Source organism: Daktulosphaira vitifoliae, unplaced genomic scaffold (assembly GCF_025091365.1).
Source record: "Daktulosphaira vitifoliae isolate Bord-2020 unplaced genomic scaffold, ASM2509136v1 Scaffold_1, whole genome shotgun sequence".
Lineage (NCBI taxonomy): Eukaryota > Metazoa > Arthropoda > Insecta > Hemiptera > Phylloxeridae > Daktulosphaira > Daktulosphaira vitifoliae.
Genome location: NW_026099572.1, coordinates 8,192,991 through 8,217,236, shown reverse-complemented (window position 1 = coordinate 8,217,236; position 24,246 = coordinate 8,192,991). Strand labels below are relative to the sequence as shown.

General features: G+C 24.2%; 1 protein-coding gene and 1 long non-coding RNA gene across 23 annotated transcripts; one reads left to right on the top strand and one right to left on the bottom strand.

Annotated features, from left to right (window-relative positions):
* Positions 1 to 1,509: 1,509 nt before the first annotated feature.
* Positions 1,510 to 20,199, bottom strand: LOC126894994 (uncharacterized). 22 transcript variants are annotated; one of them, XM_050666425.1, is made up of 26 exons: positions 20,046 to 20,199; positions 19,939 to 19,981; positions 19,161 to 19,196; positions 17,028 to 17,063; positions 16,122 to 16,148; positions 15,984 to 16,019; positions 15,557 to 15,577; positions 14,851 to 14,886; positions 14,745 to 14,774; positions 14,376 to 14,513; positions 8,679 to 8,705; positions 8,580 to 8,606; positions 7,860 to 7,886; positions 7,757 to 7,783; positions 7,028 to 7,054; positions 6,929 to 6,955; positions 6,070 to 6,096; positions 5,837 to 5,863; positions 5,363 to 5,389; positions 5,162 to 5,188; positions 5,073 to 5,099; positions 4,686 to 4,712; positions 4,585 to 4,611; positions 3,942 to 3,968; positions 3,017 to 3,037; positions 1,512 to 1,741 (listed from the first exon to the last, which is right to left on the bottom strand). In XM_050666425.1, exons 1-26 carry the CDS (start codon positions 20,046 to 20,048, stop codon positions 1,731 to 1,733), a joined length of 816 nt encoding a protein of 271 aa, XP_050522382.1. In that variant the 5' UTR covers positions 20,049 to 20,199; the 3' UTR covers positions 1,512 to 1,730. The 22 variants fall into 22 exon arrangements, with proteins under 22 accessions (XP_050522386.1, XP_050522382.1, XP_050522393.1 ...); XM_050666421.1 differs by having other exon boundaries at positions 1,531 to 1,741; positions 14,376 to 14,534; positions 20,046 to 20,193; XM_050666422.1 differs by having other exon boundaries at positions 1,534 to 1,741; positions 14,376 to 14,534; positions 17,028 to 17,060; positions 20,046 to 20,192.
* Positions 14,980 to 17,531, top strand: LOC126895021 (uncharacterized). Its single transcript, XR_007701577.1, has 3 exons — positions 14,980 to 15,145; positions 15,807 to 15,839; positions 17,300 to 17,531. It is a non-coding gene; the product is annotated as an uncharacterized LOC126895021 (long non-coding RNA).
* Positions 20,200 to 24,246: the final 4,047 nt, after the last annotated feature.

The following is a 24,246-nucleotide window of genomic DNA, read 5'->3' as shown; positions in this document are numbered from 1 at the left end:
GATTTTTACGTAAAAGTTTATAAGAAAGAAATTATACATATAATTATTTTACATAAAAAAGGTTATTAGCAAAAAACTCATAAGTCAAATATTTACCTCCTAAAAGTCAAAAGTTCCATAAATATTATGTTTACCAGTAAAATTCATATATTTCGGCAATTTAAGTATATACGATGAACCGTTCAAGTTATAAAAAAAATTTTCATGTAAAAGTTATTTGAAATTTAATTTTCTATTAGTTTTGTAGAAAAATAAAATTGTTTTACGTGTTTTCTGGCGAGGTAATAAAGAAAACTTATAAATAACAATCATTTTTCTATCATTAATCATTTTTTGTTTAGATAATGTTGTTGAGTTAAATTTGTTTAGTTCCTCAGAATATGAAACAGAAGATGATTTGTCTGGTTCATCATATTCTTCAAAAACACGAGGATTTATAACTTTTATGAATCCTAAATTACTTTCTGCATTAGATCAATGCAAGATATCTGACCGCGATGCTGTGCATTTAATTATTTCTACTGCTGAAGCATTAGGTAATAACGTATCAAAGTTAATAATCAACCGATCAACTATTCGACGGGAAAGATTATTTTTTAGTGAGAGAAAGGTAAATGAAATAAAAAAAAATTAAATTTCTGGATATTTTTTTAAAATTTTTTTTATAACTTGAACGGTTCATCGTATATACTTAAATTGCCGAAATATATGAATTTTATTAGTAAACATAATATTTATGGAACTTTTGACTTTTAGGAGGTAAATATTTGACTTATGAGTTTTTTGCTAATAACTTTTTTTATGTAAAATAATTATATGTATAATTTGTTTCTTATAAACTTTTACGTAAAAATCATATATTTTGAGATAAAGCACAATAACTGAAAAACTACCCTTTTGATCGAATTTTCAACCCTCTTGCGGCACGTGTTAACGTCAACCTATCGGGACCAAATTTTGCACAGTTTATTTTTACATGTATTAGAACAATTTTTTGGTGCGCGTAAATCGAATTTTGAAAATTTGTATTTTAAGGACCACCCTAATGTTCAGTTAGTAAGAAAATGGGGTTCTATTGATCTCATTGTATTTAACAATTTACCTGTTTCCTTACTTACTGAACACCCTGTATATATAGTATATGTCATATAATCAATAAAGATATATCACCAAAACAGTATTACTCCGTGGATAAAATAAAATAAAAAATACCTTTTTTTACAAAAGACTCAAAACTACTCCCTTACACATTCTATTAGACACCAAAGAAAAAGATTCTATCAGAATGACCATTTCTTTAATGAAAATGACAAATATTTTCCGCAAACTAATATTTATATTCTTGCCATATATGTTTTTTTTTATTGTTAAATGTCATTTTACAATTATTATATTTTATTATAATATTTAAATAATTTTCCATTAAAACATTATATAAACGTTTTTTGTTTAATTGTATAGAATTTACAAAATTAATATTTTCAAAATCTTTTTATTGTAATATTTTAATGAAATTTTTGTTAAACATTTTTAAACGTTTTTTTTAAGATTAATTTTACATTGTAATTAAATTAATAATTATACTATATTTTTAATAAAATATTATTTTAGAAAAATTTTAAAATAGTTGAAAATAATCCTATTCTACAAATCAGTTTTACAAAATAATAATTTTAATAGAATAATTATAAAATATTATCATTTTGAATCTGCTATTTGGTTAGTACTTCCTATTCTTCACCTAATCAGATAATATAAAAAAAATTTTACTGGTATTTTAATACAATACATAAAGTTAGATAATATTACTTGTAGTAAAAAAACAATAAATTCATTTAAATACACCAAACAAAAATTTAATTGCTTCAATGTAATATTATATAGGTAATCCAATTAATAATTAAAAATTGTATTTTAGCTTCGATGCGAAGCTGAGAAGGTATTGGTTTTACTATGATGTGTTTTTTTTTTGTGTGTCTGTGAACCACTTTTACTCAGCTCTCACCGAACGGATTTCTTTCAATAATACGTCAAAAGATCACAAATTGTATCTAGTCGAAGACATAACCCTTAAAAATTGAAAANATTTAAAAAAAATAATTCAAAATATATAAAATAATTAAAATAATTCTTTTTATATTTTTTACTTAATAATGTTATAACTGGGGGGTGCAAGTTATAACTAAATAAGTTATGTGCTGGGTTTCTTTAATCCTAATAATTAAACCCTTTGTATCAACCCTAATCTTAAATATAAAAACCCATGTTAATGTTATATAAAATGTCAAAATGATCTTTATACTATTTATATGTAATAATTTCTATATTTTTACAATGTTATAGCAACATAATGTTAAAAAATGTAAATATAATGTCAAGAATTTGTTCACAAAAAGAATTTTTGCATACGGTAATCATTTTTATCATGAAGACAAGTTTAGAGGTCAAATTTTTTATTTTTAAATTAAAGTTTATAACATAAGCTTTAATTTAAGGTACATAAAAAAGTGTCAGTCTTTCCGGAACATTTTAAAACCTAAGTTGAAATAGTTAATTTTTTATGAAAAAGTTGTCATTTTGAATCCTCCCTATGGGTGGTTTAAGGGTCAAATGTTCAAAAAAATAAATAAAATGATAGGTAAATACGTAAGGTATCTATAAAAAAAAAATTATATTGATTCGGTCATTTTTAAAAAAGTTAAGGAAGTTTTAAGTAAAAAAAATTGAAAAAACGTCGAAAATTAGCGATTTCTAAATTTGTAATTTTCTGGAGGATTTCCCCTGTTTACGGGGAATGAGGGAATTTTTTNCGATTTCTAAATTTGTAATTTTCTGGAGGATTTCCCCTGTTTACGGGGAATGAGGGAATTTTTTTCAATTTTTGAGGATAATGTCTTTGACTAGATACGATTTGTGATCTTTTGACGTATTGTTCATCAAAATCGGTCCAGCGACAGCTGAGATTGAGCGTTCACAGACACACAAAAAAAAAAACACATCATAGTAAAATTGATACCTTCTCTGCTTCGCATCGAAGCTAAAAATTATTTATAAGTTAAAGGCTAGCATGTGAATCAAATAAAAATCAATATTTAATAATTTTGTATTGTAATTTTTATGGTGAAATTGTAAAAATTATAAAGTAGTAGTTACTTTACATTTTTTAAAAAGTTATAGCAATTTAAAGTTGAAAAATTAAAATATGAAATTGAAAATTTTAACATCAAAATTGACACATAGAATATAAATTGCAAAGACAATTTTTTTTGTTTTGAACTTATAGTATGTAATATAAGCTTTATTATAATTTATGCTTGAAAGTCAGAGTATTTCCGAACATTTTTAAAACCTAAGTTGAAAAAGTTAAATTTTTGTGCAGATGTTGCTATTTTGAACCCCCCCCCCACTGTTGGTAGGTGGAAAATGGTCAAATGTCCACAAAAATATATCAAATGATAGAAAAATTCATAAGGCTTCATATAAAAAAAATTATGTTGATTTATTCATTTTTTAAAAAGTTATGGCAGTTTTAAGAAAAAAGTTTAAAAAATGTCGAAATTTACCGATTTTAAATATCGTAATATTTTTGGGCAATTTCCCATTAATGGGAACGAAGGAATTTTTTAAAATTTTTAAGGGCAATGTGTTCAACTAGATTTGATTTTTGATCTTTCGATGTATCACTGAAAGAAATCGGTCATATGAGAACTAAGAAAAAGTGGCGACAGACATAAAATAACACATCATAGTAAAATTAATACTTCTCAACTTCACATCGAAACTAAATATAATCCAAAATTTTCAATGGAGACATTAAGTGGTATTTGAGCAAGCAGGTCAAGACAATCAATGGTATATTCAATGGTTTTTAAAATAAATTTAATCTCTTTATTGAAAATTTTTTTAGATTAAGTGTCCAATATTGCATCTTATGTACTTACTTGTTTCTTGAGGAGCCGTATTGTCATCTAAACAATAAACAAAACATTGAATTAGCGATGGTCAAAAATATTTAGGTAAATTATACTTCGTTATCTAAATAACAAAAACAGTAAAGTGAAATTTTTTTATATATTCAGAGAAAGACATCAAAAATATCCGTAAAAATTGTTAGAACCTTAGTAATATCATCGTCATAAATGAAAAAATCATAAATGTCATGTAATAATGTGTGTTTTTATATATACAATTTCTCAATTGTCCATAGGAATTAAAAAAAAGTGTTACATAAAATTTAAAATTCTTTAGTTAATTTTTTACTTGTATTTACATAATTGTCATCTAAACAAGTTCGAATAATAACACAGAATAGGCTAAGTTCTACATAGAATAGATTTATTATAGAATTGAATAATTTAGTTAGGTAGTTATGTTTAGAATAGTTATATACATAATAGGTATAGGTTAAATATATATTCTATATTAATTTATAATCTAAAACAATACTTATTAAACATAAATATGTTGTTTTCTAATAACTTATTTTTATATTTTATGTAGGAAAAATTAGGCTATAACTTAACGTCACATTAAGATCAACATAACAAATTCTATATATATATTAATAACATTTCCTTTGTTTACCAGTATTATTTAAAGCCATAATGATACCTAAATAATAAATAAGTTAAAATAATGTACTTTTAGAAATATCTAGTATTTAGTAATACATAAAAATCATTTACTTCTCATAGTATAGACTAAGTCAAGAACTAAAAAAATATAAATTATAGTATTATAGTATTATTAAATATTTTATAGGTTTAACATTTTAAATGTATAAATTTCAACTTCAGTAAAATATTTATTAAAATTTCGAGAATTGTTATCTAAACAAATATAAAAAAAAAAAATGAATTAGTTATGTTGAAACCTATTCTGAATACTAAAATAGATTGAAAGAAATATGATATATAATAAAAACGAAAAAATAATAATTTTAAATATATATTTGTTATTCTCAAACGTTATATTTTTAAATTTTATGTATTAAAAAAAAGCCTCGAACTTAATGTCATACTCAGATCTAAATAACAAATACTTTGTGAATTAATAACATTCTTCCGTCTTACCAATATTTTCCGTATTTGTATTGCTACCTAAATAATAAAACATTATTAGTATTATCCAGTACATATAAATCTATTAAATTATCATTTACTTGTTGTAGCTTCGCTCAAGTCATTAGCTAAAACAAATAAATTGTATGTATAATTTTATTAGTACGAAATTTTTTTGATATTCCAACATAATACTTCCCAAAGAGTAATTTTTATGTGGAGATTTCTATATATTATTTAACCGACTATAAAATACCTCAAAATTATGCTACTGTTTATAAATCAATTAAATAATTACTTACTTCTTATAGCTTCGCTCAAATTATCAGCTAAAAACAAAACATTTTATGTTTTCTTTAAACACTTATATGTAAAAAATTGTTCTCTTAAAAAAAAAATTTGTAATTTAGATTAATCAATTAAATAATATAAACCAAAATTTGGAAATCTACATTTAATTTAAATTTTTATAAAATACCTTAAGACTATGCTACTGTAACTAAAGCATATTCAATATTTTTTTTTTCATTATAAAATTATTATAGCTTTAATTTTAAATCTCTGGTCCTAATAAAATTTTAACCAAGAAAATTAAAACAATATACTTTCCTTTTTCTTATTTATTGTTAATCAACTAACATACTTATTAATTTAAATTTTATTCTTAATTAAAGTGATTAATAAATGGACATAGTTGCATATTTTATTCAATCATAATAAAATATATAAAATTAAATAATGATTAATTATTATGTTTAATTTTTTTTAGCACTTACGTGTTACTTGAGGAGTCATATCGACATCTAAATAAAAGTATAAACCTTGAATTAGTATTGTTCAAATATATCTTATGTATATTAATTCTATTTTTCACATCACTATACACAAGTAGTTTTAAAGCACAATGAAGGCAAAAATATTTTTACTAATTTACAATGGATATATTAACTAGATTTATCCTAATTGTTTAGTTTATAAATAACTAAATCTAATTAATATTTATTATTACTTGTATCATCTGAGGACGAGTTACTTGCTAAAAAAATATACATTATATGTAGAATATTTTAAATACATAAACATATTTCTCTTTAATAACTCATGATATACATGCTTAATAAGAATTAATAACATTTTTTATTTTTTAATTTAAAAATGTTTTCATAACTCTTGCAGATTTACACATATCAACACAGATTTAGTTTACATAAAAATTTCACTTTGAAATAAAATTGTCTTAGGACTTGTTCTTATCTTAGTGAAGGAATAAAATAAGATTTTATGATTTACGATTTCATAATAATAATATATATATACAATTCTTTTTTAAACTTATATATATAATATTTTAAATAAATTAATGCAATTTTTTGATTAAACTGTAAAAAAGAAATTTATTGAATAAAGAATTTTGTGCAATTTCTAGTTTTTGAAAAATGTTTGGACATTAAACTTTCCATTGATTTACTGTAAGAAATTGGCGTGTAAAATTTTACATTTTAGTAGTTGCACAATTACTGTGACATTTAACATCTTTGTGTCGAAACGTATTTTTATGATAGTGTTATTATTACAGATTTTCTATTTTGACTTTGGTTTGAGTAAAAGTTTGTTTTATGTAAAATAATTATAAAATTATGCATTATGTATATTTTTAAAACTCTGGTCCTAATATAATTTTAACTGTAGACAATAAAATTTCTTTCGATATGTTTAGAATGAAAATTTATGTTTCCACATGAACTATTGCCTGTCAAATTGGAAAATTTTAAGTAAAAAATATATAGAAAAATTTTCGTCTAACTTAAAGCCACATTAAAATCTAAATAACAAATTCTATGTATATTAATATAATTTTCCCATATTACCAGTAAAATCTGAAGTCGTATTGGTATCTAAATAACAAATAAGTTACAATAATATACTTTTAGTAATATCAAGTGGATATAAATAAAATTTTCATTTACTTCTCATAGTTTCGGACAACATATTTACTAAAAAAAATACAATATATATTTAATTTTATATGTATGATCGTTTATGTTCAAAATTTGAAATTAATTAATGTATTTTATGAATGTCTCGTGAAAAACCTTCCTAAAAAGTAAAATTTGTGTAAAGAATTTTGTACATTGAGAACGTTTTTTTATTCTTAGATTTTGAAAAATTTATGGAAATACTGGTATCATTAAACATCGATAAATCTGTCCAAATTGGTAGAATTATCGAGGCAAACGGAAAATGAAAAGGTACTATTTTTACAATTATGTGATTTTTTTATATTTGTCCATGAAAATTCTAGACTGATTTTGATAATTTATGCTAAAAAAAACTGGAGAATTGTGATCTAAACAAGTGTATAAACACTGAATAAGTTATGTTTAAACCTATTCTGTATACATAAAATAGATTGAATAGAAATATGAGATATATTAATAACGTAATACAATACTTTTAATACATAATTATGTTATTCGCAAACGTTATTTTTTTAAGAAAAATTTGCCTTCAAAATGACTTTAAGTTACAGTGCAATTAATCCAATGAAGATCTTTTTTGCACTATGAAAAATTGGTTATCATATTGGAAATTTTTAAGCAAAAAAATTCATAAGAAAAATTGGACATTTCATTAAAAGCCACATTAAGATCTAAATAACAAATTTTATGTATATTAATATAATTTTCCCTTCTTACCCATATTATCTCTAGTCATATGAATATCTAAATAATAAATAAGTTAGAATAAAATATTTTCAGAATTATCCAGTGCATAAATATTCATTAAATCATTATTTACCTCTTATAGCTTCGCGAAAGTTATTAACTAAAACCAATACATTTTATATTTATTTTTTTTCTTAAAAACTTATATCTACAAAATTTTAAATGTATAAACGTATTTTTTTTTATGTTATCGTAGGAAACTGATAAAGTACTGGCTTCACAATCATGTGATTTTTGTTAATATTTGTATATGTATATTATGATAGTTTATGTTTCAATAAATAGTTTTAATCTTGTTTGGTACAAATTGAGATGGGATTACGTTAGTTTTTTAAAATAAATACAGGAATGTTTAATTGTTACGAGTAATTCAACGAGTCATACTGTGTACGTTTATGTCTGTCAAGGCAGGTATGCCACTGAAACCTGACAATAGTCTATTGTTGATCAGCTGCCATCTTGTTTTACTCATAACATACACACCATTTCACACAATGTAATACAAATCCTTTGATACATTTTTTTTAGCAAACTAAAATTATTTATTACTATACTACTGTAAAAAAATACATAATCAATTTATTTCTCTGTGTTAAAACTGCTATTTCTTTAATTTTAAATCACTGGGCCTAAGAAAAATCTAATAAATATCTATTTTTCAACATAAACAATTGCCCGTCAAATCGGAAAATTTTAAGCAAAACTTTAAAAAAAAAATTAGCGTTTAAGTTAAAGTCACATTAAGATCTAAATAACAAATTCTATGTATATTAATACAATTTTTCCATATTACCAGTAAAATCTGAAGTCGTATCGGTATCTAAATAACAAATAAGTCAAAATAATATACTTTTATTAATATCAAGTGGATATAAATTAAATTGTAATTTACTTCTCATAACTGCGGACATGATATTTACTGAAAAAAATACAATATATGTTTAATTTTAAATGTACGTCTTATATGTTTAAAATTTTAAATGTTTAAACGTAATTTTCATTTTTATATTTTGAAAAATGTTTGGAAATACTGTCATCTTCTTATATAATAGAATAAGGAAAAAACGCTTTTCTGGGAAAATTTTTTTTTTAACGAAAGTGCTCGGTTATGAGACTCCAGGAAAATTATTGACGAAGGTCGGAAAATTTTTGCCGCTCACCCGCGAGCGTTTTAAAATTTCGATCGTTTTCGAGAAAAACGCTCTTTGACACCAGCGTTTTATGACTTAAGGTTTGAAATTTTCACCAGACCTGCCTAATAATATTTCTGAGATATCATAAAAAAATCAATTCAAGTCGTTCATTTTTCATTGTTCTACGAGCTTTTTTTTTTTTCAAACGCTTGAGACGCCAGGGCGCGCCACCCGATTTTCTTTTACGACATTAAAACGATTTTTTTTCGATTCGCAGTTATATTACGGCGATCTGCACGTGCCGAAAAAGCACCAAAAATCCGACCAAAACTCTGGCCGTTTGAAATTCATCAATTTTGAAGGAAAAATAACGATTTTTCGGTATGCCAATAATGCATGTACACGTCCTTTTATCTTATTATATAATAGAACTAGGAAAAAAACGCTTTTGTGGGTAAGTCACTTAGCATGCTCTGATTTTCAAAATTTTTTTTTTTTAAGTCCACGCGAATGTTTTTATTAAGGGTGTTGACTTATTTTTGCACATATGTATATTGTGACCCTTAATTTTGTGAAAAGTAAATGTTTAGTAGATTTTATTATCTATTGAATTTATTATTAATATATATTATTGTTTTTAATTAAAAAAATGTATTCAATCAATTTATTTTTTCCATTGTACGATTATTTTTTTTTAATTCCACGCGCATGTTTTGATTGAGGTTTGGTTTCTCATTTTCTTATTTATAGAGTGTTCAGTAAGTAAAAAAACGAGTTTCTATTGTTCTCATTATTTGTAACAATTGACCTGTTTCCTTACTTACGAACATTCTTACTATATATTTTGACTCTGGATTTGTAGAAAATGAATTTTCAAGTAAATTTTTATTTTTAATTCATATTTTATCATATATGAAATTATTAGGTCACATTATTAATTAGTTTTTGATATTATGTCAATTATTTTTACATTCTATGTTTGGTTTATTAAGTATATACATAATTTCTGTCAATTTTTTTTTAAATTTGTTCATAATACAATTTTTTGTTATATTTAATCATGTTTATTATATAACATATTGTTATATATTTTTTAAATATAATAAAAATTGATCACTTGTGACTAATTAATTAAGTAAAATTAAAACTATATTAAAAATATTATTAATTTAAAAAAACTAAAAAATATTAAAAATATTAAACTCAAAAGCCACAAAAAAATTAATGAAAAGTCGCGGATACGTATTTCGGAAACAATGTTACCATTATCAACGCTAAACACATACTGACATCCCGACTAGAAAAACTCCCTTATATACCCCTAGTGACCTGATCACCCAGTGACGTCATCACTAAGTAATATTATCACATTTTGCCAGTTTACACAAGTTTAATAATGAATTTTTCAGTGGGCCAAGATCCCAATTAATTAAATTGTTTTTATTTTTAAACATTTCTATTGCTTCTCTGATATTAAGTTCTTTGTAATTATTTACGTTTTTGATTAGATTTATAGTTTTAATGGAGTGATTATGTGTCAATAAATGTTCAGCCACTGGAGATACTTAAAACTGCCATTAATTTTTACAAAAATGAACAAAACATTATAAATTATTTTTTATAGATGCTTAATGTCTTTAACAACCATTTAGAGAATATTTTTTTTAATTAACCCTTTACCAGCCCACAGAGGGGGATTTAAAATGACAACTTTTCACAAAAAATTAACTTTTGAAAGTGTTCCGGAAAGACTGACACTTTTATACCATAGTAATATATGGGCGAGTATACTGGTGGAGTGTAAAATAGGATCTCGTTTTTTTTTTTTTTTTCCAAAATTGGAGGAATTTAGGAATAACCCCCTCGAATTTCTCTAAAATAAAAAATAAATCATACCAAAATATTTCCCTCGACTTTTTGTAACATTTGCGCCCTCCCCTGAACTTTGGGTTCAAAGTTGGAAAAAAATTTCACATTAGTGTGACCCATCAATTTGTATTGAAATTTTACTGGGAGTCCTGTGATATAGTTTATTTTTAGTTTAAACGATTAAATAACAAGAAAAACTGAAAAAACCCACAAATTATGTGATATTTTTTTAATTTCACGAGTTTATTTTGTCTTTTATTATTTATTCAAACCGATTATAATTTTTATCATTAAAACTGTTATAAAATTATAAAATTTTTTTCAATCACAATATTGAAATGAATATTTCAATAGTTATTTCTAATTATCATATTGTAATAAAGTTTAAAATATTATCAATATTGTGATTGTTTTATTTTCCCGACCTAAAAAGAAAAAATTTTTATAACAGTCTTAATGATAAAAATTATAATCGGTTTAAATAAATAATAAAAGACGAAATAAACTCGTGAAATTAANTGAATATGTAGTGCGGATGACATAGTGCGTACTGTTGGTTGTATGTTTACAATGTGTAATCTACTGACATAATTTGTGGTCATTATATGACGAACTTAGGAAATTTGATGGCATGTACCAAGGATTTTGTTTTAGAAAAATGATAGATTATTATTTGACAAATTTTTTTTTATCTAAAAAGATAAAAGATTCAAAATATATTTTTGTTTGAGCAAAATAAGATATACAGTGATTTTTGAGCTTTTTTTCTCGGATTATTGGCTCATTGAGTGTTATCTCTGTCACCACAAAATCCCATAATTTTTCTTTATCATATACGTTGTAAAAATTGACTATTCTTCTTTGTTTTTAATATTTTGAGCTATAATGTCCAATCATCGGTCCCTTGGTCTCCCTAATGGATGTATTTTATTTATTTTATAACTAAAAATTCTATTATTACTTGTCCATCCGCTCACAAGACATGATTGAACCATTTTAGGCGTTTGCTTTTTATATGTGATATAATATTTGGCCTGTTGTTACGCCTGTAGTTCTCGACTATTTCTTCTTTCGTAATTTTGCACTTCTGCATTGAATTTTAGACCATAAATATTTCTCAGTATCTTTCTTTCGAATGTCATTAGCAGTTTGCTGTTTCCTTTGGTCAATAATCATTTTTCAATCGTGCGTGTGATTATTGGTTGTAAATAGCTATGATACAGTAATTTCTTTAAATTATGTGACAGTAGTTTTGATTTAAGAAGTCTCATTATGTTATAGTAGCATTGATTGCTAACATTGATGCTTTTCGATCGTTGATTTTTCGTGCATGTCGTTGTTGCTATTTATGTTAACGCCTAGGTACTTAAATACTTCCACTTTTTTGAAACTATACTCATCTACTATTATGTGGTCTATGTTTGTGCTTCTGCTTTTCATTTCTGCAACGTTATCTGCCTACGCCAATATACGCCAATTCCCACATATTTCCATTTTTCAACCGTCCCATATTTCTCTCGTTGCTTTTTCTAATGCTAGATTAATCAAAGTGGTTGATTAAGCATAATCTTGTCTAAGACTTCATTTTACCTCAAAAGTTTCAGAGATCTCTTGCAAAAAACGAACTCTGCATATAGTTCTATTGTTGCATACTTTTTTAAAACTTATGTACTTTTTAGGAATGCCTAGTACTTCCAGTGCCTCCCATAGTTTGTCCCTATCAATGTTTATTTCTAGTCTATAAATACATAGTGCAATTCCTTATAAAATTCATAAGACTTAGTCATTATCTGCTTTAGTGTAAATAAATGATCCAATATCTATTTACCTTTTCTAAACCGCTTTGATACTCCCCGACTATTTCATTAACATATAGGTTAATCCTTTTTAATAGTAATGATTTATATTATTTGTATCGTAATCTAAGAGAGATATACTTTTGTAATTCTTTGTTTTGACCGAGTCTTCCTTTTTAATATAGGGCTTATTACTGCAACATTCCAGTTTTTGAAANTTATACTCTATAAGAAATTATCCAAAAATTAACATACACCAGTATGATATTCTTATTATACATAAATCTTTAATACATAATCTGTGTAATTTTGACAAGTATTGAAAAATCGTTCAAAAATTTAAAATTTTTATTATTTTTTATTAATATTATTCAGTAGATATAACTTCAAAGATGTTCAATTGACCATAAGATGCATTTAAGACGTATTGGTACATCATAAATGACATGTAACAATATATATTTTTATATAATAAAATTCTCATTTTGTCCTTAGAAACTGGTAAAAAGTCATTTAATGTACAATTTATAGTTCTTTAGTTAAGCACTTACGTGTTACTTGAGGAGTCATATCGACATCTAAATAAAAGTATAAACCTTGAATTAGTATTGTTCAAATATATCCTATGTATATTAATTCTATTTTTTACATCGCTATACACAAGTAGTTTTAAATCATAATCAGGGCAAAAATATTTCTATTAATTTACAATGGATATATTAACTAGATTTATCTTAATTGTTTAGTTTATAAATAACTAAATCTAATTAATATTTATTATTACTTGTATCATCTGAGGGCAAGTTACTTGCTAAAAAAATATACATTATATGTAGAATATTTTAAATACATAAACATATTTCTATTTAATAACTCATGATATACATGCTTAATAAAAATTAATGCACATTAATAACACTTTTTTTTTTTTAATTTAAAAATGCTTTGAAAATTCTGACATCTATAAATACAGATTTATATCTCTAGAGTTTAAAACTTTAATACACAGTCAGTGTAATTTTGACAATTATTGAAAAATCGTTAATAAATAAAACATTTTTATATCATTTACCAGTATATATAGTCATTATGTGTTTAGCGTTGTTAATGGAAACACTGTTTCCGAAATACGTATCCGCGACTTTTCAGTAATTTTTTGTGACTTTTGAGTTATAATTTTTAATATTTTTTAGTTTTTAAATTAATAATATTTTTAATGTAGTTTTAATTTTATTTAATTAATTATCTACAAATGATCAATTTCTATTATACATTTACTAGTAAATGTAATAATATTACTTTTTAATCAAAACTAAAAGTATTAAATTCTTATTTGTGAACAGAAAAGTGTTGATCTTTTAATGGGATAATCACCTATATCCGTCAGGTAATTAGTCACATTGAAGTAAAAAAATTATAGTTATTTGTCAAAATTAATTAAATATAAAGTTAAAGTATAAGCACTGCCATCCAAAGTATTCTCACCCAATGCCTCCCTAAATACGGTCATGGACATAATGCTGTGAGTTCATATTTATTCAAATACCAATTCCAAAAGCATATGTTTCGTATAAAATAAATTATAAACCGTTATTTATATATTATGACTTATGTATTTTAACTCAAAAATTCAGAAAATCTAATAATATTATTTTAACAAAAATAATTAACTATAAATAATACTTAAAATTAATTTGCTATTCTTAAGTTAAAAATAAATTATTTCAAAATTTATCTTTATATTTTTAAATATTATATATACTATACTATTAATATATACTATTAATATACCTTCTTGATAGTCAGGGTTATCGTATTCTTCATTGCATAAAGGACAACGGTAGATTCTCTTATCGATTTTCCAATTATCTATACAACCTTTGCAAAATTTATGTGGACAAATTCCTATACGTGTATCTGGAATATTTGCTAAACAGACAGAACATGTCTCTAAAAGCGAAAAATTAAATAAATTATTTGAAACAATAACAAATTTTTCTATACCAAATACAAAGTAGAAAAAATCGTTTTGAAAACAATGACTCAATTACACAATGCCTCAATCGGACAAAAAATTTACTTGGATTCTTTAAAACAAATTTTCATTAAACTCCTAATTAATTTTTAATGCAATAAAAAGTTAATTAAGTTTTAACTTACCATTTGCATTTTTATCATCGCCTTGAATACCTTGAATAATTAATGTAACCGAATATAACACTTGAATCTTTTATTGAAATAAGGAGTTAATTAAGTTTTAACTTACGTTCTTCATTTTGATCATTGACTGGGATACCATATGCTTTCAAAATACATAAATATATATATATATATATAATATTATCATTTATATTATCGTATCGTTCAATAATAGATTTAATAAGACCATTATTTATTATATCATATATTTCATATTGTATGTTGTGTGTTACAACACCACAACATATAAAAATAAATTGTAATATAAAAAATATACTAAAGTTGTGACTATGTACAACACCTGGACACATGTCTACAGAGCAAAAATTTTTACTGAAATATCTACGATATCATTGAAAAATGTAAGTTTTATGAAAAAAATACTATGAAATTCACATTTCTAAATATTTTTAAAGTATAAAATCAAACTGTTCTATTTATATTTACGAAAATTACATTTCTCTTTCTAAAAACATATCAGTGCGTATAACTTTTGTTCGAATATTTAAAATTCAACATAATTTTACCGGAATCTCGTAACTGAATACTATCGTTGAAAAAAAAAGTTCATTCTATCACATTTTCGTAAGTTGCAGCAACTATCGAGGATTAAGAATTGTTAGTCAGATGACAGGAAATATGTGAAATATATTAAGTGTTATTCAAGAAGAATCTTAACAGAAAGATATTTTTATTTAATTTATATTAACTATCCTTATAAAATTCTATATTCTTTTTTATTGAATTAAAAACTCGATTTAGTTTTAACTTACATTCTTCGTTTTGATTATCGCCTAGAATATGATATGATATCACAGATAAAAATAAATAAATATATTTTTATATTAACTTATAATTATTTATTTTTCCATTTGAAAAATGTATTTTAATAATATTTCATATTTGCAATGACGAAACCTGAACTGTAAGAGACACTAAAAAAGAATCCCCTCTATTAATTATTTAAAGATTTGTTCAATTTTAAAAATAAAATTACACAAAATTTTTTTATTTCTTATGTAGATTTACTTTCTACTAATGGATATTGTTGTGGAAGTATGTAATAAAAAAATATATTTTTTTACTTTATCTTATTATTATGTTATTCAATAATTGATTCTTTACATCATCAGATTGATTAAGTTCTTAATTAATATAACCAAAAACAACACTTGGATTCTTTATTGAGTTTTAACTTACTTTCTTCATTTGGGACATCTTCTTGTATATCACATACTATCAAAATAAATAAATAAAAATATATATAAAATATTATCATTTATATTATCCTATCGTTCAATAATATATTTAATAAGACTAGTATTTATTATATCATACATTCCGTATTGATGTTGTGTATTACAACGATAAAAAATATCAAAATAAACCATTATATAAATATGTTACCAAATTTATAACTGTATAAGGTACCCGAAGACATGTCTTATCGCGCGGCAATAATTTTTCTACCTCACCTGTACACCACACCAAGAAAAATGAGACAAATTTTACTGAAATGTTTATGATGTAAACCGCTGACTCACGTGATCGTTAATTACTTTACTCTAAAAAACATGAATATTATTCATTGAAAAATATATTAGTTTTATGAAATAATTGCTATGAAATTCATGTTTCCAAATACTTTTAACGTATAAAGCCAAACTATTCTAAAATCAAATCAGTGCGTATAATGTTTGTTCGTAAAAGAAAAAATAGTTTAAAAAACTAAAGAAACATGCTTTTGAAGCACATTGAACTAAAAATTATTTTAACTTTTTTTTTAGTTTTTTTTTTAATATATTTATTTTTCACTTTTTAGTTTCATGTTATGATAGTAGTTACTATCAATAAAATGGTTGTAACGTTGTACGCGAGAATAATAACACGTGCCGCGTGGAAAGTTACAAACACACAACCCACAACAAACATGTGAAACTAATATAAGCGGGTTAAAAATTCAACATTTCTGGCTGTAGCTTACGATATTTTATATCAAACTAAAAACACTCTATTTTAGTTAATAACGTGAACTGTATTTTTACGATATAACATTTACATTTCATCTTCAAATAGGTGTGCAGTAATTATCATTATAATATCTAGTTTAGTGATTAACAACAAGAGGCCTACGCCGCACCATCCCTGCTTATTAAATATCAATACAGATCTTCTATTCTCAATATCAACCATTTTCAATAGTCAAAAATATAATTTGAAATTAATGATTTATTTTTAACTTACGTTTTTCGTTTTGGTTATCGGCCGGGATACCATCTGCTTACAAAACATAAAAAATAATATATACCGAATCATGGGTTTATTTCTATTAATAACCATTCTATTATTCCTATAGTAAATATAATTATAGAAACGATTTTTATTTTATAGTTACATATATTTTTTTATTTATTAGCTATAAATTAATTTTTAAAATCATGCATTATAACTTATAGAGATGTCAACTTTATATTTTTCAAATGGCAACGTACATAATTTATTAGTTTCTTTAATAGATAATAATGAAATACGACAATGACTAGAAGATAAAACCTTTTGGATCAGTACTACGGATATTATTCTCATTTTTAATCTTTGCCAAATGGGAGAATACGCCGAGAAATGACTGATACTAAAAATAGCTGCACCTACACCTCACCAACAGTCAGAATTTTAATTTGTTAATAGCTTCTGAAATATTATTCTAAAATATATTATCAACTGTCGTAATATGATCAATGCTTTGCATTACGCATCTTACAATTATTAATGTGTAATCTGTATTTTAAATAATTNTAATTATTAATGTATAATCTGTATTTTAAATAATTTGTAAACAAACAAATAATTTATCTGTCATAACAAATACAATGTTCAACACAATTTCTTATTATTTATATATATATATGTCAATTTATCGATTGTTAAATATGCTATCTCAATATAATAATCATGTAATATATAATTAAATACAATAAACTAAAAAGATCACTAAAAGCGCTGACAACAATATCCCTGGATTGGGGGTACTATCATTTTACTATAAAAAGCACTGAAATATTTTCAGACTCCGAGGAGTGAAGGAGAGAGAGAGTTCGCTTTCTCTGAATTGAAATAAGAATAAAAAGAAACAATTATCAGTCACAGCCCTGTGTTGTTGTGTTAAAACTTGTTTTAATTATTTATCTTTTGATTAAGTGCGAATTAAATACTTTTAAACATATATAAACATATCGAGATATTTATCAAATAATTTTACAGCAATCTGCAAGAATAAAAGAAGTAAGTAATTTTATGTTATCCCAATTATTTGGAGTTAATAAGTTTGAGTAAAGGATGACAAAGCAATAGATCATTTATTAAATTAATATCTTAAAGTATCACTTTTGACTGGTTGGTTAAAGAAATTATACATAATCACATTATATGGTGTTCGTGAACTGGCTTTGCCGTTTCGTTGCCTTAAAGAAGTTTTAAAAAAGACCTAGCGTGATTTCTAATGTATAAGTTAGGGTCTGGTATTCGTGGACTGGCTCTGCCGTTTCGTTGCCTCTTAGTTAAGACATTAGAAACTAACCAGACAATAGTTTATTATACCTCTATAAGAGGAACTTAACATATATTTTTATATCTACTTGTCTTTGTCGTTCTAAGCCCTCGAACCATACGACCCCGATAGAACCACAACATCAGGTTCTCATTATATACAAAAGCCCATGTCCCCATCATCATTTATTTATTATTTGTATTTTATTAACTTTTGCTTATATTTTTAAATTATAACACAACCTAGTCATTTTATGAATTAATTAATTATTATTAAATAATATAGTAAGTTATTTATGTTGCTATTTGAAAAAATACAGTTGACGCTCCTATAAGTTATATATAAAGTGTTCAGTTAGGAAACGAATTTCTATTGTTCTCATAGTTTATAACAATTGATATGTTTCCTTACTTACTGAACACCCTGTATATAAATATATTTTTTTTCCTGTAGGGTACACTCTATGACATTTGTGTATTTGTATCTTGTTCACTTCATATACACAAGTAAAATAATACAAAAAGTTAGTGATGGGTGGAGAGTAATTGTGCTAAAACATCATCAGCCGTTAATACTTTTAAACACGATATGTAAAAAAGCCTAGGACACAACTAGGGTCGTTATTATACAAATAATGATGATCAAAATTACATATTTTTATTTCCCGAATTTAACATTCTAGAGAGGGTAGTTTTCACATGTTAAAGAGTCAAATATGGGGTTAAGCAAATGATCGACGGGATGAGATTTAATAAGTTCTTAATTAATGTAACCGAATATAACACTTGAATCTTTTATTGAAATAAGGAGTTAATTAAGTTTTAACTTACGTTCTTCATTTTGATCATTGACTGGGATACCATATGCTTTCAAAATACATAAATATATATATATATATAAAATATTATCATTTATATTATCGTATCGTTCAATAATAGATTTAATAAGACCATTATTTATTATATCATATATTTCATATTGTATGTTGTGTAATACACAACATACAATATAAAAATAAATTGTAATATAAAAACTATAATAAAGTTGTGACTATGTACAACACCTGGACACATGTCTACAGAGCAAAAATTTTTACTGAAATATCTACGATAAACACCGCTGGCTCACGCGGTCCCTAATTGTTTCACTTTAAGAAACATGAATATTAATCATTGAAAAATGTAATAGTTTTATGAAATAAATGCTAATAAATTCATATTTTAAAATATTTTTAGCGTATTAAACCGAATTATTCGATCGTATTTTAAGTGGATAGATATTAACTCCTATGAAGCTAAAATTTTATACTCTAAATTAAGAAAATCTTATTCAATTTTCTAAAACTATATCAGTGCGTATAACTTTGGTTTGTAAAAGATAAATTAAACATTTCAATAATCAAAAATATAATATTAAATTAATGATTTAGTTATAACTAAATTATAAATTTATAATAATCGCGTTTAAGAGACAAGGTAAAATTCTTTCAAAAATGTTACAAAATCTGAAACCGTATTTTTATTGCTTCAAAAAGTACATGTATTTTTTATCTTCACAAAGAAAAACTTAAAGTATTACTTCGTCTATTTTGATAAAAATATTTATTACCAGCAAAAATAAACAAACACAAACTCAACAAGACTGGATAATTCTGAAAAATATTGAAAGATTAATTACAACTACAATGACTTATTAAAACATTACAATTTACAAACCATTTTTCTTTTTGCTCTTTTTTTTTAATGCTATTCTTCCACAATTTTCTTAGAATAAATATCGTAACAAAAAAAATTGTCTTTATAAAAACTTCTTATTAAATAAAATTCAATAAGTAAACAATTAAAATTGAATTATTTATTCCCTACAATATTAAAGTATATACAGTGACTATTCAAATATAACATATGAAATTTAATTTCATATAGTATTTTTTCTTTTCAGATGTTAATAATATCCTATGTTCTATAATTTTTAGAAAAAAGTTGTGTTCTATTCCCCGTATTCCTTAAAATTTTATAATAGATAATTATAAAATTTAGAAATAATAATTATTATAGAATTATTATGTTTAACCTGATTAAAAATTAGAATAAATAATATATTAATAAAACTGACCTTGGTAACAAAATAACCGTTTGTTAACAACTTTTAAACCATAATTTTGGAATTTCTGGATCTGTTTATCTTCCTTAGATTAATTTTAATTACGTGATTAATAAAAAACGATTAATCATAGGATAATTTTTGGTCAATCTAAAGTAGATCTAAGAAACTGGTTAATTTTTGAAAAATTTGTTTTAAAGTTGATCATTGTTTTACTTACGTGTTTTTTTTTTGTTACTAATATTTATACCTTATTTTGGTTTATTATCTGCCTTATAATTTTTGTTTTACTAAAAAGATAATACATGTACAATTTTTATACATACATTTATTTGATTAATGTTATTGTTTCATTATACAAATTACATCACGCAGATCAATTTTGTTAATTTTAAAATTTTAAACATTAATGCTTTATTAGCGATGTAGGCTTTTAAGCATTTCCCGATCATATTTGGTAACTGATTGACACGCTAGTTAATTTCATTTTTTGACAATAATATTACAGATTCAGAAAAATATAAAATTGTGAAATCATTAAATATTAATAGTGAAAATAATAGCGATTTGTAAATATTTTTTTTCTGATTTTGAAATAAAAATAAATCCAAAAATGTATTACATATCATTTTTTCATATTACTTTGTTTTTTTATGGAACATCAGGCTATACAAATTTCATGAATTGCTACAAGCACGTTATTGCCACTTACCGTACAATTAATTTTTTTTTGTTAATTATGTAATTTATTTTAGTATAAGAAATTGAAATTTAAATAACCATGTTCTACACTTAAAATACTACAATTTCTATATCCTGTTTGATATAATTGGCCAAATTTTGAAATTTTAATTAAATTACAATAATTAACGAATATTATTGGAAGAGGTTAAAGGATTTTATTGAATGCAATATGAGTACGGTTGATGTGAGTGTAGATGATGACGCAAACATTTTTTTGCTAAAAGCTTTGCAATATCTAGAGACAGAATTGAAAATTTTTTGTTCATTAAATTAATTATTTTATAATTCATTTTATTTTAGCTTCGATGCGAAGCTGAGAAGGTATTGGTTTTACTAAGATGTGTTTTTTTTTTNACTTATTTTTTGAAAATGTTCCGGAAGGTCTGACACTTTTATATATATCTTAAATTAAAGCTAATGCAATGTTATTTATTATGCAAAAAAAAAATTTCGGACTTTATTTTATCTTCACGGTGAAAATGGCTACCAAATGCTATTTTTGTGTGAAAATTTTCGATTTTATTTTTTACATTTTTAACTTTATAATGCTATGACATATTGAAAAGTGTATGGATCAACATTATTTTTTAATGAGAAATAATATTTTTTAATAATCCCTTTTTTATTCGACATACTTTATCTTAATTAAGATATTAATAATGAACTAGAAGATCATGTAGCTTTTGGAATAATACACACATTTTTAAAAATTAAACACTATCTAAAGATTTGCATCGAAGCGTTTATTTTTGATAGTGATTTTAATCACTGTCAGATATCATTATACTTGATCCATTTTTGCCACGTCACCACTGTGCCGCGACCCCCTTGTGCTGGGTTTTTTTATAGTGAATACGATAAATAAAGAACTATATACGTGGAATGATATTTTTGGTTTTTTGAATAAATCATATTTTACAGAAATCGTATAATTTTTTTTTTTTTCAAATAATGGTAAAAAGTTATTTTTGTGTAGTATAATGTAACAATTTGTCATTTCAATATCTAAATCTTACAAGACAATCTTAAATATAGTTATACAAGTGTTTTTATATTAAATTTAATTATTCGTAATGAGTGTTTACATACATTTTTTACTGTTTAATTTCAGTTCACCAAATTCAAACTGTCTTATTTTTTTAGTTATTATTACTTTTTATTTAGTTTAATATATGAATATGATAATTGATTATGATAAAAAATACTGCATGATTAATAAATTGAGAGAACTTTGAAAATTATCATAATTATCGTAATTCACAATGACATATGTGAATTATTCTGTACATTACAAACCTAGGGGATATATAATTACTATTTGTGTGATTGAATTATTATATTTAAAAAATTTAATCATTTTGATGATGTAGTATAACACAATAATAGTTGCATCTTAACAAACAAGTTAATATCACTATTTTTAAAAGACACATTTTAAATAACTTATTTAGTTTTTAATTTAACGATTAGATTAATTTAATATAGTTCCCTTTAATACGGATTAGCACGATTGCTCGATGTGACAATTTTTATTTTATTATTTTTATGTTATCATTCAAAATATAAGAAAATAGCAGAAAAAAAAATATTAAAAATATAAGTATTTCTATATATAATTTCACCAAGAGTATTCAAACACCTTAAACTGGTTATACGATAAACGACAGTTGTATCATTTGTTATACTATGTTGTAATATTCTCCTCTGGAATATTATAAAATCAATACCTCTTTTATTTCTCAGGCTACAGAAAAGAATACATTCAGAACATACTTGATAATCAAAAATATTTGAAACTGAAATCTAAAAAATTATATCAAAATAAAAATAAACTGAATGCTGTCTGAGTATAGTTAACTTTAATACTCAGAATGTAAAATCAAAATCTCGATAACAATATTAATAATAAAATATGTAATATAATGATAATAAAATAATATCATTGTTTAACAGTTAAACTAATTCAGTAACTCAAAAAAAAAAAAATTCTTAATAACTATGGAATTTTTAGTACTATTTAACATACTTCCTCATTAATATTATAATTTTTCACTATTATTATTATTATCATATAATATTAAATATTATTGAACTATTAAGCATTCTTATTAACCATTGATTGTCTTGTCTAAGAAACTACACATATTATTTACCAAACCAATTTATGTGACTTGCTTGATTTTTGTGAATGATTTAATAGACTAATAATATAATATCCTGTAATTTATGATTCCTAATAATAAATAAATCATAATTTATAATCCTGGACATGTAGGAAGATTAAACATTATAAGTATTTTCATATTATATTCACAGTTAAACATGGTTGGAAAAACCCTCCAGTGATAGAACTCCAATGACTGGAAAAGTGCAGTTAATCTATGTTAGCAGGTCTCTACACCATTTTTTTTTTAAGCGACGCGGAGGGTGTTCAGGAAGATTATTGGAGGCCAAATCGGCGATTAAAGGATTGGGATATCCCTGGAGTCTCTTTCGAAACCTTTTGTAGTGGATTTTGGCTACTTCGACTACAGTAGGGAAGGAGGTGTCTTTGTGGAGTGTTTCGTTAGAAACATAAGGAGGTGCGGCAAAAATTGTGCGTAGGACTTGTGATTGGAAGACATGGATTCTGATTGTATTGGAAATTTTACCTGAGCCCCAGAGTTCTATCCCATACGACCAAATTGGTTTAAGTGACATTTTGTATATTGTATATAGTGGTATTTTGTTTTGGCCTTAATTGGAATTTGGGTACTGTTGATTAAAACAGGAGGGGTGAAATAAACTTATAATCATTATATGATAAATAACGGCTGAACGAGCGACCAGTTCAGTTACATATCCAGGCCACATACAGATGTTGTCAGGATCCTCAAAGCGCACAGCACTATCGAATCATCTTCCTATTTATTAATATTTTGTGCCTTTTTTTGGTGTACAAATTTATGTATGTATTTATTAATATAATTTATGTTAATGTGTATAAAACTTGTGTTACAAATTGCTTATTGTTGTTGTTGTATTTGTTTTAATTAAATATTTCACACAGAACTTGACATTACGCATATC